Source organism: Carcharhinus amblyrhynchos, chromosome 3 (genome assembly GCF_965287045.1).
Source record: "Carcharhinus amblyrhynchos chromosome 3, sCarAmb.v2.hapA, whole genome shotgun sequence".
Lineage (NCBI taxonomy): Eukaryota > Metazoa > Chordata > Chondrichthyes > Carcharhiniformes > Carcharhinidae > Carcharhinus > Carcharhinus amblyrhynchos.
Window position 1 is genome coordinate 61,827,609 of NC_137326.1, and position 18,662 is coordinate 61,846,270.

Below are 18,662 nucleotides of genomic sequence, written 5' to 3' on the forward strand. Positions count from 1 at the left end.
GAGAATCTGTGGAATTCTTTGCTGCAGAGGACTGTGGAGACTGGAGCATTAAGTATGTTCAAGGCTGAGATAGACAGATTTTGTGTCAGTAAGAGAATCAAGAGTTATGGAGATAAGGCGGGAATGTGGAGTTGAGGGTTATACCTGATCAGTCATGATCTCATTGAATGGGACAGCGGACTTGATGGATCAAATGGCCAATTTCTGCTCTAATGTCTTATGGTTTTACAAGTGAATGGGAATACCACCATCTGAATGTTCCCCTCCAAGTCACTCACCATTCTGACTTGGAAATATATTTCTGTTCCTTCACTGACTCCGGGTCAAAATCCAGGAACTCCCTCCCTAACAGCACTGTGGGTGTACCTACACGGACTGCAAGAGTTCAGGGCAGCAGCTCACCATCACCTTGTCAACAGCAATTAGGGATAAGCAACAAATGCTGGCCTAGCCAACAACGCTCACACCCTGCAAAAGGGTCTAAAAAACCAACAGCAGCAGCCAAGATGGAGCTGGAAGTTTAACCTACCAAAAGTTCAAGCAGATCTCCCAGATCAGACCTTGAGAGTGAGGCATATCTGCAGACCAGGAACTACTTCCATATACCGGTAGTACGACTTCTTGCTGTGTACTAAGCTATCAAAATATTTGCTGCAACCATTTACAACTTTGCTGGAGGCATCTTTTGTTTCTTTACTTGCCACAATACAATCCCCACTTACCTTGTACCATCATCCATCTTCATTCTTGTCCTCCATAAAATTATTGATATGTCCCTATTGCTTTTTCCTGCATCGTCCTTGTTCAACAACGTGTCATTCAACAAATAATTATTTTATGTGTCTCCATAATTGCTAACATCTTCCAGTTCTAATGAAAAGGCATCAACACAAAATGTAAAATTTTATTCTGCTCCATAGATGCTGCCTGATCTGCTAAGTGTTTCCAGCATTTTTGTTTTCATGACCAGAAGTCTTCACTGCCTCACACGCAGCATTTACTCGCCAAATCCACATTGAAATCATTGCTTGTTGCAAAGCTGATCTCAGAACATCATGTCTGATGTCAGATTTGCTGCAATCATTCAAGATTATGTACTATTTATATTGTAAACATACATCAAACTGAGCATTTGAGAAATACTTACTGTCCTCCTCTGTCCTCTGCTCCACAGTCAGAGTACGAACCTTCACTTTTTCCACTGTGGCCAGGGATCGACGGGGATTCATCAAACTCACAGCTGCTGTGCTTAGGAATCTATTAGCTCGTCCCAATGTTGGTGAACTTAACCAACTTGGCCTGGCAAGAGCACCCCCACCTGCAGCAGCAGCACCACCCGGTCTCTGCTGGATTTAGAACAAATGTAGAAGAAAGCAGAAACCAACTGTAAGAGTGTGTCACACAAGGGATCAAAATTACTGACATGCATGGATCTCCCCTGCCCACTTTCATGTTTTGCCAACTCATTCTGCAATATTTAAACTTCTGATGTCACCGCCCTTGTTAATTTGTACCATCTGCAAATTTGAGAAATTTGCTTCATTTTAGAATCCAAGTCATCAATGGAAATGAGAATTAGTGGTGACCTCACACTGAAATTGGTTGCTTCACTCTATTCTATTTGTAGCTTTCAGGTTTACTCCCTACAGCCTCAGAGCTATCGCTTCCATAGATAATCCACAAGTTTACACTTGATAGTAAATGTCATCATTTTACAGGAAATGAAACAAGACTAATGTTAATAGTTGCCTCTGTGTAATTGCACCATGTTTCCCCATTTCCAATCAGCTGGCACCCCCCCATCTCACCCCCACCTTGTGTCCAGTAATTCCTTCATTATGATCATCAGTGCCGCATATGATTTCTCTCTGTACTTCTCAAACACCAAGGTGAATACTCACTATACCTGAAGACTGACTGTACTTGCTTGGAGCCCTTCAGGCCCATCTCAGATTTTTATTTTGTGTATAAAATCCATTAATTCTGCTTGGTTAACCCTGTTGAGGGACAGCATGTTGTTCATTGCCTTCCCTTGAAACGCGTGAAGAAAAACCTCACTCAGGAAATTTACTAACACATGCGCAACCTTCAGCTTTCAGACTATAAGCAGCTTTCATTTCTTCTCCAACTGCTCGGTATTACTGTAGCATGGTTACATCTTGCCTCAACAACATTATACATTTCTCGGTATTCCTCAGCCCACCTGATCACCCTTTAAACATGCTGCTGAATGTGGCTGTTTACCCAATTGAACCTTTTTCCCTTTCTCCCTGCAGAACCTAATATTGCTATTAATTTATGAATGCATTCAAGTTCACATTCATTTAGCCTGAGTTTTTTTGATTTCTGCTATGCATTTGTCCTACAAACTTAGCACTGTGCATCTAAAGGTGTTCCATTTGATGTGTTGTTGAATACCCAACATAATTGCTTTAGGTGCGCTCTCATTCTTTAGCTCCTTACTCTCTTGGTACATCTGATCTGCTGAATTTGTCCAGTCTGTGATTGCATCCTTCAGGGTTGCCATAACCTCCGCTTCCTGTATGTTTTAGGATCCATTGGATAATTACCAGCTGAAGTTGAGCACCTTCTTGGTATGCAGGATAATGAACATTGTGTTTGCAGATTTCTGTTTGCACAATTGGCTAACACATTGCTACAGTCAAAGAGAGTTCCTGGGGTAGTAGATAAGCATAATGCAGCATTCATGTTTGCCTGTTAGAAGAGTTTTTGAGTGACTCATTGATTTCAAACAATGTTAGGCTCATAAAAAAAGCATCAACATCTTTATGGACCTCTTGGACTGACTGTCCTGACTGCTGCAGATACTATTAAACACAGCACCCTGATACAAAGACAGTGTAGATTCTACAGGTAAAGGTTAATGGTGAGTAACTTGCGCAATATGAAGTTTCAGATGCTTTGCACAATGTAAATTAAAGAATGCTTGCAATATCTACTAGCACTAAGAAAAAAAATGTACAAACTTCTGACGAATAATTGCCCTGTTGATCTAAGGATCTGAAGTCAGAATCTCAAACTCAAACCCGCTCCACAATTTTTATGGTAAGGCAGCTGTTGTTTCGGCACCTCTTTGGGATCTAACAAATAAAACAAGCTACACAAAGTCAGAAAAGGCCACACTGTGGTTTTATACCTGCTGAGTTACATTTTCATCATCTTCATCCAAATCGTCCATTGAAATAGCGGAGATCTCTGCAGGGTCAATGATGATGTTGGCTTTTGATGCAAGATCGTCTATGAAAGATACAGATGAGTATAGAGCTTTCTTTATTCCCTCACACGTACACATCCTAATGTTTGTAATGCAAAATATTTATGTAATTTAAGCCTGTAACCGCACTGTTACAACATATCTGAAAATGTGACCTCAAGAAGTCACATTTTTAAAGCTTCAAACATCTACATGGCAGAAGCAGCTTAATTGGTCCAACTGAGCACAGTGGCACGGCTCACACTGCTACATCACAGCTCCAGGTACCTGGGTTCAATTCCCAGCTTGGATCACTGTGTCTGGAGTTTGCACATTCTCGCCATGACTGCGTGGGTTTCCTCCCACAGTCCAAAGACGTGTGGGTTAGGCAGATTGGCCATGCTAAATTGTCCCTTAGTATATGGGGTTACGGGGGCAGGGTGGGATTGTGATCGGTACAGACTCAATGGGCCGAATGGCTTCCTTCTGCACTGTTGGATTCTATTGTATTTTATACCTCATTGTCTACAGTAAAAACTATAAAATAACAATGAGAAATTAATGCCTAGTGTAAAGCTAATCAAATGGCAGTAATGTATTCCCAGAGTCCTTCCCAAACCAGAAAGAGCTCCCAAACCATTCAAATAATACCAATGTTCTTCATTTGCCATTTCCTTCCCTTAGGTGAGTCACACAGCTAGGAATAATAGAAAACTGTTTAATAAAAGGAGAAAAATCACTTTCTCCAAAAGACTGATTATTTGGAAACACCAATAAGGGGTTATCCCTATATAATCAGCCTGCTCTGTTTGAGAAAGTCTGTGGTTTGAGTTGACAATTTCGCTTGGGTTTTTTGCACAAGTAAGTTTCTTTTGCTCAGTTTCTTTAAATCAACAGTCATTTATGCACTTAGACATCTGTGTTTTATTGACACAGCCCAGGCTAACTATATTTGCTGCAAGTCACTTGCAGGAGAATGTGTAACTGCAACTCACAGCCCAGTCACCTCAGGAGATGGAAAAAAGATTTTGTGCTACTAAACTCTCGCATATAGGCTAAGCAGGTTAATTTATTAAATAGATACAACACAAAAACATAATAGGATATTAAACAAGGTAGTTTCTATAAATAGAATCTTACAAAGGGGTAATACAACAAGTCAGGTCTTAGCTGTTCACACAAGGTTTTTGGAGGGACAGATTTTGAAAGTAAATTATGGGACAGGAACAAAATATTGGAAGTCTGAATTTATAAATTAAAGGAGCTGATTCTTGAAGAAGATTATTCATAGAAGCATTATTGTCACAGTAAAATGCAAACAGAAATCCAGGACAGGGCTCCCAGGTTATAAATGCGTCTTTTTAAAATAATGTTCTCAGGATGTGGCTGATGCTGGCAAAGCCCCATTTGTTGCACATCCCTGGTTCCCCTGCAGATGGTCATAAGCTTTCTTCTTGATCGACTTACAATGCTGCTAATGAGGGAATTCCAAGACATTGACCAGTAGTAACAAGATATGTTCCTCTCAGGATACCTGCAACTAGGTTGGGAACATGGAGCTGGTGGTGTATGCATGCAATTGCTGCCTTTGCCTCTTTTTGCGAACAGAGGGCTGGGATGTTCTGTTGAAGTAACCTTGCTGAGGATTACAGTGACTCTGCAGATTGTGCATACTGCAGCTAGTCACCTTCCTCTTATATCAAAGCACAACTTTGAGATGAATGAACTTTGATTGCATCAGCCACAGAAGTGGAGCTGGCACTCCCACCCTGATAATACCGTGACTTCTAAAATCCACATTACCAGATTCCCTAATATTCCAGCACACATGGAACTCTAAACTGTTTGTATTTAGCAAGTGCTTAACCATCTTTCCATCTGTCAAAACATGCACGTTAACCATCTCTAAACCTAACTCCCCAGACAGCAAAAGTACCCGTCATCAGCCACCCGCTGGTAATATGTCCCTTTCATTTTATAATTGGTTGAAGGAGAACAGTAGCTTCATTGTAGTGTTAATGTAAGACTTACTTGTGACTAATAAATAAATAAACTTCAGTAAGCTCAATTTTGATCTATATATTTTAAAAATAAACCAGAAAATCTGTTACACTTAGGGGGATTTCTAAATGTTTGCAAAAGCTCTGGATCTGAAACATAAACGTGATGAAAGTCTTGTGCGCGTGAGAAGGATGTTACAAAACAGTTATACTTTTTATCCCACAACACCCAGGCAAGAACAGTTACAAACAAAAGTGAGACACATGGTGGAAAATACATCTTTCATTTTTGCAGTGAATACCATTCAACAGAATTTATGAACCAATAGCATTGTTGCATATAGAATAAGTATTTCTGAAGGTGACTAATGCTTGCATGTGCAACATTGGGTATAGCTTTTGAGAAGTGCTAAGGAGATCAAAGGAATAGGATGAGGCCATTTAGTCCTTGGAGCCCATTTCACCATTCAAAAAGAGTATTGCCAATCTGTAACCTAACTCCATATAATTTACATTTATCCCTTAATATCTGATTGTTTAACAGAAATCTGTCTCAGCTTTAAAATTAAGTACAGACTCAATCAACTGCCATTTGTGAAAGGAAGTTCCAAATTGCCACCACCTTTCATGTAAATGTTTTCCTGAAAATTAGCTTTCCAATTTTCCTAGCTCTTGGTTGTCTAAACAGCCCTTAATAACTTGACAGCTTCAATCATATCAGCCCTGGATCTCCTAAATTTCAAGGAATATAACCCTCTGCAATCCCTCATTCTGGTATATCTGTGCTACATTCCTGCCGAAGACAATAATTCCAAAGTTTCCACACGGTTTCATTTATTTCTGAAAGAGATCAATATTTGCTTGCAGGAGATAGTGGTACTTTAGTGTTGATATTGGCCATGGCAGCTGGAAAAAGCTTTTCAGCCAGATGTGAATTTCATTGAAATACACGGGTCAATGGAAACTCAGCAGCAGGTAAAGCTCCCAAACAATAAAGTTTTAAAGTTTTTAAAGTTTATTTATTAGGGTCACAAGTAGGCCTACATTAACACTGCAGTGACATTGCTGTGACAATCCCCTAGTTGCCATATTCCGATGCCTGTTCAGGTACACGGAACAAGAATTTATCATGGTTAATGCACCTAACCAGCACATCTTTGGACTGTGGTGGTGGAACTGGAGCTCCGAGAGGAAACCCACGCAGACACAGGGAGAACATGCAGACTCCAATAGTCAGTGACCCAAGCTGGAAGTCAAACCTGGGTCCCTGGCACTGTAAGACATTAGTGCTAACCACTGCACCACCGCGCAACAACAAAGAAAGCTATAGTAAAATTTACAAAGGTCAGTGGGACAAATTAGTTATCTTCGGTGATCAAGTAAATAACAGGCACCAAAGGAAGAGACACAGTGGAGGGAAGAGTAAACACATGATAAGCAAATACTGCAAATCTAAATGTGGAACATAGTGCAAAAAACATAACTGCAACATAAATAAGCAAACAGTGTCAGAGTTGTGTTGATAACCCAGTTAACAGTTAAAAAGTAATGCAAAATCCATTAGCTGAGCAAATTTGTTACATTTAGGTTGTTATTTAATTTATTAATTCACTGGATGAAAGTTTCGCTGGTTAGGCCAATATTTATTGCCCATCCCTACTTGTCCTTGAGAATGTGGTGGTGAGCTACCTTCTTGACTGCTGCAGTGTGCATGGTGTAGGTACACCCAAATGCTGTTAGGGAGAGTTTCAGGACTTTGACCCAGTGACAGTGAAGGAATGGCAACATATTTCCAACTCAGGATGGTGAGTGGTAGTACAGCAGAAGAATTAGCAGGTAGTGATGTTCCAATGTATCTGCTTTGGTCCTCCTAGATGATAGTGGTTGTGGCATTGGAAGGCGCTGTCCAAGGAGTTTTGGTGAGTTCCTGCAGTGCATCTTGTAGATGCTACAAACTGCTACCACCGTGCATCAATGGTGGGGACAGCGAATGTGGAAGGAATGCCAATCAAGAGAGTTGCTTTGTCCTGGATGGTATCAAGCTTCTCAAGTGTTGTTGGAACTGTTCACATTTCATCGCAATCCTGACTTGTGCCTTATAGATTGTGGATAGTTTTGTGGAGTCAGGAGGTGAGTCACACATGCAAACGTGAGAGCACACGAATTAGGAGCAGGCCATTCTTCCCCTCAAGCCTGCTCCAGCATTCACAATAAGATCATGGCTGATCCGATTGCAACTTCAACCCCACATTCCTGCTTACTCCTGATAACCTTTCACCCTGTTGTTAGTCAAGAATCTATCTATCCCTTCTTTAAAGATGTTAAAAGATTCTGCTTCCACTGCCCTTTGAGGATTCTCAACCCTGTGAGAAAAAAATTTTCCTAATCTCCACCTTAAATGAGTGACTCATTTTTAAACAATGGCTCCTAGCTTTAGAGTCTCCAACAAAAAGAAACATCCTCTCCACATCCACCTGTCAATATCCCTCATGACCTTAAAGGTTTGCCTCTGATTCTTCTAAACTCCAGTAGATGCAAACCTAACTTTTCCAGCCTTTCCTCATAAGACAACACACCCATTCTTAGCATTCATCTAGTAAACCTTCTCTAAATGGTTTCTTACATATTTACACATTTTATTAAATAAAGAGACCAATACTGTACACAATACTCCAGGTGTGCTCTCACCATCGCCCTGTACAACTGGCGTATAAACTCCATACTTTTGTATTCAATTCTCTTCACAATGAATGATAACATTCTACTGGCTTTCCCAAATACTTGCTGCACTTGCATGCCAGCCTTTTGAGATTCGCACAGAATTCATAGCTTCTGACCTCCTCTTATAGCCAGAGTATTTATATGGCTAGTCCAGTTCAGTTTCTGATCAACGATAACTCCGCTGGATGTTGAGGGATTGTTGTTGTCTTTGGCAGCTTAAATCATGGCAACAGCATTAGGGTGAAACTGTGATTTGAGAGGCACCTTCAGAGTTAAAAAATCAGCGACTTGTTAAAGTACACATTTGCTGTTAACAAATATCCGATTGACTAAGTGCATACAGATCAAAAACAGCTTGATTCAATCAGCATGTATTGATGAAGAACAAAAATCAGAAAAATAGGGAAGTTGATTAATTATTTTCAAAGCTGCCAAACTGAAACTGGAAAATAGCAGTTATCAACCCAACCATTTCCACAGAATCTCAACAATGCAAATGGAGGCCATTCAGCCCATTGATTCTGCACTCCTGGAAAAAGCTCCCCCCACCCCCAATTCCCACGCATTTACCACAGCTAATCCATTAACCTACACATCTTGGGACAGTAATGGACAATTTAGCATGACCGATCCAGCTAATCTACATATCTTTGGGGTTTGGGAGGAAATCGAAGCACCTGGAAGAAACCCATGCAGACATAGGGAGAATTTGCAAACCCCACACAATCACCCAAGGCCAGAATCGAACACGGGTACCTGGCAGTACTAACCACTGTGCAACCCGTAATTTGTTCAAATTGCTTTGTGTTTTTGGGTTGAATCACCTTCATGATTTTTTTAGTTTATTGTTAAATTACAGGCACCGGACCCCATATCCAGCAAGCTTGGTACTGGGTATGGGATTTTGTGGATTTCAGTCCTGGGATGGGGAGGGGGAGAGAGAATAACTTAATGCCATCTCTACCGAGCAGGACTCTGCCAAGACAGGAAAAGGAATGAGGAATGGACCAGGCCAGCTTCGCTATTGATCTAGGTCCCAAAGAACAGAGGTCAGCGTGCCGTGACCAGATCAGCAATGTCTGATGGCGATTGTAATTACCAGATGTTCGTGTCTTACTGGATTTTGGAATGTTAAAAACTGGGTCCTGTACCTGTATCCAGTGAAACTAATATTAAGGCAGGAAACGCAAAACAACACAGTTCTAACCAAATATTTCTTTTTTCCTCAGATTTCTTAGCACAGTCTTACAAATTCCTGAAAGCCATTTTCATGCTTCTATGGAGAGTCCAGGATATATGGATACAAAATTGGCTTTGTCGATCGATTTTCACGCTGTGGCTCCTGTACTCTTATTATCTTTGATCCATCATCCATATTCAGCTTCTAACAATCCAATTCCCCAGCACTTATCAGTAGCCTGAACCAATCTGCTCCCAACTGATCAATCTGATTTCTTCCTTAGCTTATCTGAAGGTGGGTAGTGGACAGGAGGGACAATGAAGGCACTGGGAGGGAAAGGCAAGGGAGCATTGGAGCAAAAAAAATAGGAGTTTGCTTTGAGATAGCTCCACCATTCTAAATGATTGTGGTAAATTATCACATCTCAACCTTCCAGCACTATACCATGTCCCTTAATCCCCTTTGTATCAATCTCCGTGCTTAATGAACTCAACAACTGAGCATTCACAGACCTCTCAGGTAGAAAATTCCATTTCCTCATTTTGAGGCTATTACTTTGAAACTCCCACACTTGGCAAACATCCTGTCAGCATCTACACCCTCAAACCCCTTCAGAATTTTGTGCGTTTCAATGAGTTTATCTCCTCTCCTAAACTCTAAGAAATATAGGTCAAGCTGGCTTCACAGGACAATCCACTCAATTAGTCTAAAAGACCATTACTGCACTTTCACAAAGACAAGCATAGACTTTCTTAGATAAGGAAACCAGAATTGTACATAGCACTCCATGTGTGGTCTCACAATGGCCCTATATAACTGTAGCAATACTTCGTCATTATTAAGTGTGTTTGAGGTATAAGAGTAAAGGCTTTCTAAATGTTTGCAGTACCTACAGGGACCAACATTCCCCAGTCTCTCACTTGTCAAAAAAAATCTGCATAGCTATTTCTCTGTCCACAATGGATAAGTTCACATTTCCCCAATATGATGCTCTATCTGTCATGTCCTTGTCCGCACACTTCAACTGTCTATATCTCCTTGCAACTACTTTACATCCTCCTCACAGCTTACTTTCCCACATAACTTTACATCATGAGAATTCCTGAATATGTTAAAATGAGGTCAATGTAAGTCATTGATTAGATCATAAATAACTAGGCCCAAATACTGACCTTGCAGTACTCCATTAGTCGCAGCCTGCCAATTCAAAAATGTACCTGTTTATTCCCACTCTGCTTTCTGTCCATTTACCATTACTCAATGTCTACCAACATAAGTGCAGCAGCATTGCCATTAATGATTGGGAGGAGTTTGTTGCCAATCATTCAAAATTGTCCATCAAGTTGCTTCATGCTTTGAGTCCAAACACCTTAACAATGAGGTACAGCAGCAATGAAGGAGGAAAGAAAAGGAAGCAAATCCTGCCATTTGGATACCACTACTTTGTGGAATATCCTGCCCATGTGCCCAACAAACTGTAGATTGAAAATCAGTCCATTCAATCACATGAAAATCCCATGGCAGAAACTGTCAAACCTGAGTCATCCTCAATGTAAGCGACAGCTGATGATAATTTTTTTATGACTATTACCCAAATCCCACCAGCCCAAACTTTGTGCAATAAACTCTTACATGGATCCTTATCATATTTAGACTTGTGGAAAATTATTTACTACATCCAGTGGTTTCTGCTGGTTCCAAACCCAAAACATTCCAGTAAATTGGTCAAATATAATTTTCCTTTCATAAATCCATGTCAACTCTGGCTAATCATATTATGATTCTCTAAGTGTTCTGTTACCATATCCCTGATAATAGATTACAGCACCTTCCCATTACTGATGTCATGCCAATTGGTCTGTAGTTCCCTGTTTTCTCTCTCACCTCCTTTTTTAAAATAGCAGACATGATGTTTGCCACCTTCCAATCCATTGGGACTCTTATCAAATCTAGAGAATTTAGGAAGATTAGAACCAACACACTTGTGGTTTTCTCAAGCTCCTGCTTTTAATCCCAAAGACTCAGGCCAATAGGTCCAGGGGATTTATCGATGTTTAAGTCCCATGAATTTCTCCTGTAATAATTCATTACTATAAAAACTTTCTGAAGAGCTTCTCATTTTTATTGGACTCTAAATAGGTCACCCACTATTTCTTGAATATTGTTGTATTTTCTACTATGAAGACAGAAACAAAATATTTGTTTAATGTCTCTATAATTTTCTTAATCCCCATTAGACATACTGTAGGGAAAAGGGTTGGTATATCTTTTCACCATCCAAGGACTCAAAGACTCCTTCCAAATGAAACAAGATTTACTTATATTTGGTTAGTACGGTGGCACAGTGGTTAGCACTGCTGCCTCACAGTGCCAGGGACTCGGGATCAATTCCCAGCTTGGATAACTGTCTGTATTGAGTTAGACATTCTCCCCGTGTCTACATGGGTTTCCTGCAGCGGTTCCATTTCCTCCCACAGTCCGAAAGACATGCTGGTTAGGTGGACTGGCTGTGCTAAATTCTCAACAGGGTACCTAAACAGGAGCCAGAGTGCAGCGACTAGGGGATTTTCATAGTAACTACACTGCAGTGTTAACATAAGCTTATTTGTGATGTGAATAAATAAACTTAAACGCAAGAAGATGGCTGTTTAGCCCATCAAGTCCATACTGGCTTTCAGTCAAGCAAACCAACAGTCCCACTCACCTGTTCCAACCTTGCAAGTGACCATCTAGCTTTCTTATGAAATCTCTCGTCTTCACTTCCAGCACCCTCATAGGGAGCCAGCAAGTTCCAGGTTGATTAGGTTAGACTGATTGGCCATGTTAAATTGCCCCTTAGTGTCCCAGGATATATAAATTAGGGGGATTAGTAAAGTAAAAGATTGTTACATGGGCTTACAGGGTAAGCCTCAATAAGTCAGTGCAAATCTGATGGGCTGAATAGTCTCCTCTTGCACTGTAGGGATTCGGTATTCTAGGTCATTCCCCTTGCTGTGTAAAAAGCTGTTCTTCACATTCCCCTTGAACCCCGTATCCAAAACACTAATTGTGTTTCCTAGTCCTTGTACCATTACAGAAGCAGCTTTTCTTTGTTTACCATATCTAAAAACCTGTCATAATGTTGCACAACTCTAACAAATTTCTTTTGCTCCAAGGAAAACAACCCCAGCTTTTCCGGCATTACCATGTATCCCAAATCCCTCATTCCTGGTACCATTCAGTAAATTCTCCTCTGCATCCTCTCAAGGATGCTCACTTCCACAAGTGTGGTGACCAGAACTAGATGCAATACTCTAGCTGGGCCTATCCAGAACATTCACAGGTTCAGAATAACACTCTGCTTTTGAACTCAATGCCTCTATTTATAAAACCCAAGACCCCACATGCTTTGCTAACTACTCCCCAAATGATCTGTCACTTTCAGAGATCTATCCATAAGAACACAAGAACATAAGAAATAGGAGCAGGAGTAGGCCATCTAGCCCTTCGAGCCTGCCCCGCCATTCAATAAGATCATGGCTGATCTGAAGTGGATCAGTTCCACTTTCCCGCTTTCTCCCCATAGCCCTTAATTCCCCTGTCTATCAAAAACCTATCTACCCGCGACTTAAATATATTTAGCAAGGTATCCTCCACCACTTCAACGGGCAGATAATTCCAGAGATTCACCACCCTTTGAGTGAAGAAGTTCCTCCTCAACTCTGATCTAAACTGCCCCCCCCCCCCCCCCCTCTTATCTTGAGGCTGTGCCCTCTAGTTCTGCTATCCTTTCTAAGCGGGAAGAATCTCTCTACTTCTACCCTGTCCATCCCTTTCATTATCTTCTACGTCTCTAAAAGATCCCCCGTCATTCTTCTAAACTCCAACGAGTACAGATCCAGTCTATTTAGTCTCTCTTCATAGTCCAACCCCCTCATCTCTGGTATCAGCCCAGTGAACCTCCTCTGCACTCCCAAGGTCAATATACCCTTGCGCAAGTGCGGTGACCAAAACTGCACACAGTACTCCAGTTGCGGCCTCACCAGTACCCTGTACAGTTGCATCCATATGAATCTCCAAGTCCCCCTGTCCCTGCACACTTCTTATAAATGCACTTCTTTCAATTTAGTATACTATATTAGGGGCTCATGATGCAGTTTCCTCTACCCTGCAAATACCAAATGCAGACAGGCGATTACTTTGCAGAACATCACCAATCAATTCCCAAGTGTCACCTTTACCTTCTGGTTCCTTGTCATTTTGACTCTCCCACTCCCCACTGATCTTTCATTCTCAGCCTCCTACACTTTTCCAATGAAGTTCAAGGAACAGGACCTAATTTTTCAACATGGCAAGTTTCAGTTTTTTTGAGATATCAGAGTTCAATGATTTCAGATCCACTTTTCTGCTATTTTTAGATGGAAGTCTTTGACAATGATTCTGCTTTGCAGTTATGCTTCCACTAGCCCCATTTTTTTTGTCTATCCATTAACATCCTTTGTGTCATTTAATTCTTCTGCCTTCCACCTTATTGAAGATCTTTTCTTTTACTTCATTCTCCCCTCACCCATTTCTCTGCCCTGTACTTGATTAAAACGCATTACATCTCTAACAGAGTTTCTCAGGAGAGTGTAGTAGACCCAACCATCTTCAGCTCCTTTCTTGATGACCTTCCTTCCATCATAAGGTCAGAAGTGGGAATGGTTGCTGGTGATTGCAAAATATTCAGCACTATCCGTGACTCCTCAGATACTGAAGTTGTCCATGTCCAAATGCAGCAAGACCTGAACAATATCCAGGCTTTGGCTGACAAATGGCAAATAACAACTCCACTAAGTGCCAGGTAATGACCATCTCCAGCAAGATTTGATTTCATTTATTATTGTCACATGTATTCGCATACAGTGAAAAGCATTGTTTCTTGTGCGCTATACAGACAAAGCACACCGTTCATAAAAAAGGGAACGAGAATGTGCACTACAGTTACAGAATGCCTCTACTTACAAAACCCAAGACCTCACATGCTTTGCTAACTACTCGCCAGATGATCTCTCACCTTCAGAGATCTATCTATATGAATCTCCAGGTCCCTCTGTCCCTGCACATTCCTTATAAATGCACTTCTTTCAATTTAGTATACTATATTAGCTGCTCATGATGCAGTTTCCTCTACCCTGCAAATACCAAATGCAGATTGGCGATTACTTTGCAGAACATCTCCAATCAATCCCCAAGCGTCACCTTTACCTTCTGGTTCCTTATCATTTTGACTCTCCCACTCCCCACTAGAATATTGCATCTAGTTCTGGTCACCACACTTGTGGAAGTGAGCATCCTTGAGAGGATGCAGAGGAGAATTTACTGAATGGTACCAGGAATGAGGGATTTAGGATACATGGTAATGCCGGAAAAGCTGGGGTTGCTTTCCTTGGAGCGAAGGAAATTTGTTAGAGGTGTTACAGTTATAGCTAGGATGTAGAAAAAAGATCAACTTAATGCAAGGCAGATCCATTCAAAAATCTGATGCAGCAGGGAAGCTGTTCTCATGTTGGTTGGTACGTGACCTCAGACTTCTGTATCTTTTTACCAATGGAAGAAGGTGGAAGAGAGAATGTCCGGGGTGCATGGGTCCTTAATTATGCTAGTTGATTTGCCAAGGCAGCGCAAGTGTAGACAAAGCCAATGGATGGGAGGCTGGTTTTCATGATGGATTGGGCTACATTCACAACCTTTTGTAGTTTCTTGATGTCTTGGGCACAGCAGGAGCCGTACCAAGTTGTGATACAACCAGAAAGAATGTTTTCAATGGTGCATCTGTAGATATTGGTGAGAATCGTAGCTGACATGCCAAATTTCCATAGTCTTCTGAGAAAGTAGAAGCATTTGTGGGCTTTGTTATCTTTCTCAAGAGAGAATCTAACCATTGTTCTTTGAAATTCAATGGTATTACCATCGCTGAAACCTCCAATATTAACTTCCTGGAGGTTACCATACCCAGAATTTGAACTGGACTAGCCATAATACTATACTGTAATATAATAATAAATAGTGTGGCTACAAGACTAGGTCAGAGGCTAGGAATCCTGCAGCAAGTAACTCACCTCTTGACTCCCCAAAGCATATCCACCATCAACAAGGCAGGAGAGTAACGGAATACTCTCCACTTGCCTGGATGAGTGCAGATCCAACAACGCTCAAGAAGCTTGACACTGTCAGAACAAAGCAGCCCACTTGATTGCTACCTCTTCCAAAAATATTCAATCCCTCCACTACCAAACTGTGTGTACCATCAACAAGATACACTACACAATTCACCAAGGTTTCTCAGGCAGCACCTTCCAAACCCATGGCCACTATCACCTAGAAGGACAAGGGCAGCAGATACCTGGGAACACCATGACTTAGAGATTCCCCTCCAAGTCATTCACCATCCTGATGTAGAAATAAATTGTTGTTACTTCACTGTTGCTGGGTCAAGATCCTGGAATTCCTCACCTAACAGCACTGTACCTACCCCTCAGGGACTGCAGTGATTACCAAAGGCAGTTCACCATCACTTTCTGAAGGGCAAATAGGGATGGACAATAAATGCTGACCTAGCCAGTAACATCGCACCCTGTAAATTAATTTTTTTTAAATCCAGTTTTGATGGAAGTTTATTAACCTGAAGCATTGATTCCCTCTCAATAGATGCTTCCTGAACTGATGAGTATTAGTAGCATTTCTGTTTTTATTTCTGAAATGAAAAGATGCCCTTCAGAATTGGAGGGTTAAATTTAATTTTGGATAACCAAACTCTCAGCCTGAACGAGTGCCAGTATGAAAGTAAATCAGTTGCTGTAAGCAAAGTATGAGCTAATAACACGTTAAAGTGTCAGCATGTTAGTATTCCAATCATCTACAGAAACATATAGAAACTAGAAGCAGGCAAAAGCCATTCATGTTGATCAGGGCTGATCATCAAATTCAATATTCTGATCCCTTCTTCCTCCCATATCCCTTGATCCCTTTAACCTCAAGAGCTATATCTAAATTCTTCTTGAAATCAGACACGTTTTGGCCTCAATTACATTCTGTGGTAGTGAATTCCACACATTCACCACCCTCTGCATGAAGAAATTTCTCCTCACCTCAATTCTAAAAGGTTTACCCGTTATCCTCAAACTATGACTCCTAGTTCTGACTCCCCCACCACTGGAACATTCTTTCTGAATCTACTCTGTTAGAATTTTATGAGTTTCTATGAGATCCCCTCTCACTGTTCTAAACTCCAGTGAATATAATCCTAACCAACTTGGTCTCTCCTCATATGACAGATCTGCCAACCCAGGAACCAGCCTGGTAAACACCATATTCACCAAAGAGAGGGGCTTGATGGATGAAGAGCCCAAGATAGGATGTGTAGATACTCTGGGTCATAGAATCATAGAACCCAACAGTGCAGAAAGAGGCCGTTCAGCCCATCAAGTCTACACCAAACACAATCCCACCCAGGCCCAACCCCAATATCCCTACATATTATACCCACTAATCCCTCTAACCTATGCATCCCTGGACACTAAGGGGCAATTTCTTAGCATGGCCAATCAACCTAACCTGCACGTCTTTGGACTGTGGGAGGAAATCGGAGTACCCAGAGGAAACCCACGTAGATACAAGGAGAATGTGCAAACTCCACACAGACAGTGACCCGAGCCAAAAATCGAACCCAGGACCCTGGAGCTGTGAAGCAGCAGTGCTAACTACTGTGCTACCATGCCACCCATGGTCATGTCGATATCAGAAAGGTGGTATGGGGCATTTAAAAAGCATACATGTCGATAAGTCCCCATGGCCTAATGGGACCTACTCCAGAATACTGAGGGAGGCAAAGGCAGAAATTGGTGGGGCCTTGACAGAAATCTTTGTATCCTTGTTGGCTACAGGTGAAGTTACAGAGGACTGAAGAATAGCCAATGTTGTTCCATTGTTTAAGAAGGGCAGCAGGGATAATCCAGGAAATTATAGGCTGGTTGAGCCTTAGGTCAGTGGTAGGGAAATAATTGGAAAAGATTCTTAGGTACAGAACTTAACTCACATTTGGAAACAAAATGGACTTATTAGTGATAGACAGCATGGTTTTGTGAAGGGGAGGTTATGCCTCACTAACTTCATCGAGTTCTTTGAGGAAGTGATGACGATGATAGATGAGGGAAAGGCAGTGGATGTTGTATACACCAGTAAAGTATTTGACAAGGTACCTCATGGTAGACTGGTACAAAAGGTGAAGTCACACAGGAGGGCTGGCAAGATGGATGCAGAACTGGCTTGGCCATAAAAGACAGAGGGTAGCAATACAGGGTGCTTTTCTGAATGGAAGGCTGTGACTAGCGGTGTTCCACAAGGATCAGTTCTGGGACCTTTGTTGTTTGTAGCATGATTTGGAGGAAAATGTATCTGGTCTGACTGGTAAGTCCACAGATGACACAAAAATTGGTGGTGTTGCAGACAGTGAAGAGGATTGCCAGAGGATTCAGCAAGATATAGACCAGTTAGAGACTTGGGCAGAGAAATGGCAAATGGAGTTTAATCTGGATGAGTTTGAGATTTTGGGAGGTCCAATGCATGTAATAATTATACAGTAAATGATAGAACCCTTAGGAGTATTGATAGGCAGAGAGTTGGGTGTACATGTCCACAGATCACTGAAAGTGACAATGCAGGTGAATAAGGTAATCAAGAAAGCATACGGCATGCTTGCCTTGATCGGCCGGGGCACTGAGTATAAAAATCGATGGCCAAGCTATAGCTGTACTGAACCTTAGTTTGGCCTCACTTAGTGTGGCGACCAGAGTTGTACACCTTATTCTATCAGAAGGATGTGGACATTTTGCAGAGGGTACAGAAGAGGTTAAAAAGGATGTTGCCTGGTCTGGAGGGTATTAGCTATCAGGAGAGGTTGGATAAACTCTGTTTGTTCTTACTGGAACGATGCAGGGTGAGGGGTGACCTGATAGAGATTTACAACATTATCTGTGGCATGGTCAGAGTGGATAGTCAGATGTTCTTTCCTAGGTTTGAAAAGTCAAGTAATAGGCGAGATAGGTTTAAGGTGCGTGGGGAAAAGTTTAGAGATGTGCATGGCAAGTTTTGTTTTTACACAGAGGGTGGTGAATGTCTGCAATGAGCTGCTGAGATATGTAGTGGGAGCAGATACGTTTGCGGCATTTAAGGGGCAACTATATGAATACGTGAACAGGAGAGGAATAGAAGGATATGGACTCCATGAGTACATACGGTTTTAGTTTAGGCAGGCATGATCAGCACAGGCTTGGAGCGCTGAAGGACCTGTTCCTGTGCTGTACTCTTCTTTGTTCTAATCCTTCGCTGTACTCCCTCTATATCTAAGGAAGGATGCTCCAGATATGGCCTCACCAACGCCCTATACAATTGCAACAAAACATCCCATCCCTATATTCGATCCTCTTGCTCCGAAGGCAACATACCATCTGCCTTCTTTACTGCCTGCTGTACTTGCACACTTACTTTCAGCGACTGATGCACAAGGACTCCAGGGTCTCGTTGAGTA

The 18,662-nt window shown here is 41.5% G+C and overlaps 1 protein-coding gene across 1 annotated transcript in view; it reads right to left on the minus strand.

Moving 5' to 3' along the window:
- The window catches only part of rnf123 (ring finger protein 123), a 394,669-nt gene that overhangs the window by 248,472 nt on the left and 127,535 nt on the right, over window positions 1-18,662 (minus strand). The window contains exons 22-23 of the mRNA XM_080184629.1: window positions 3,158-3,258; window positions 1,148-1,346 (exon numbers count right to left, since the gene is read on the minus strand). Coding sequence (XP_080040755.1) covers window positions 1,148-1,346; window positions 3,158-3,258 — 300 coding nt within the window. The remainder of the gene's footprint in view (window positions 1-1,147; window positions 1,347-3,157; window positions 3,259-18,662) is intronic.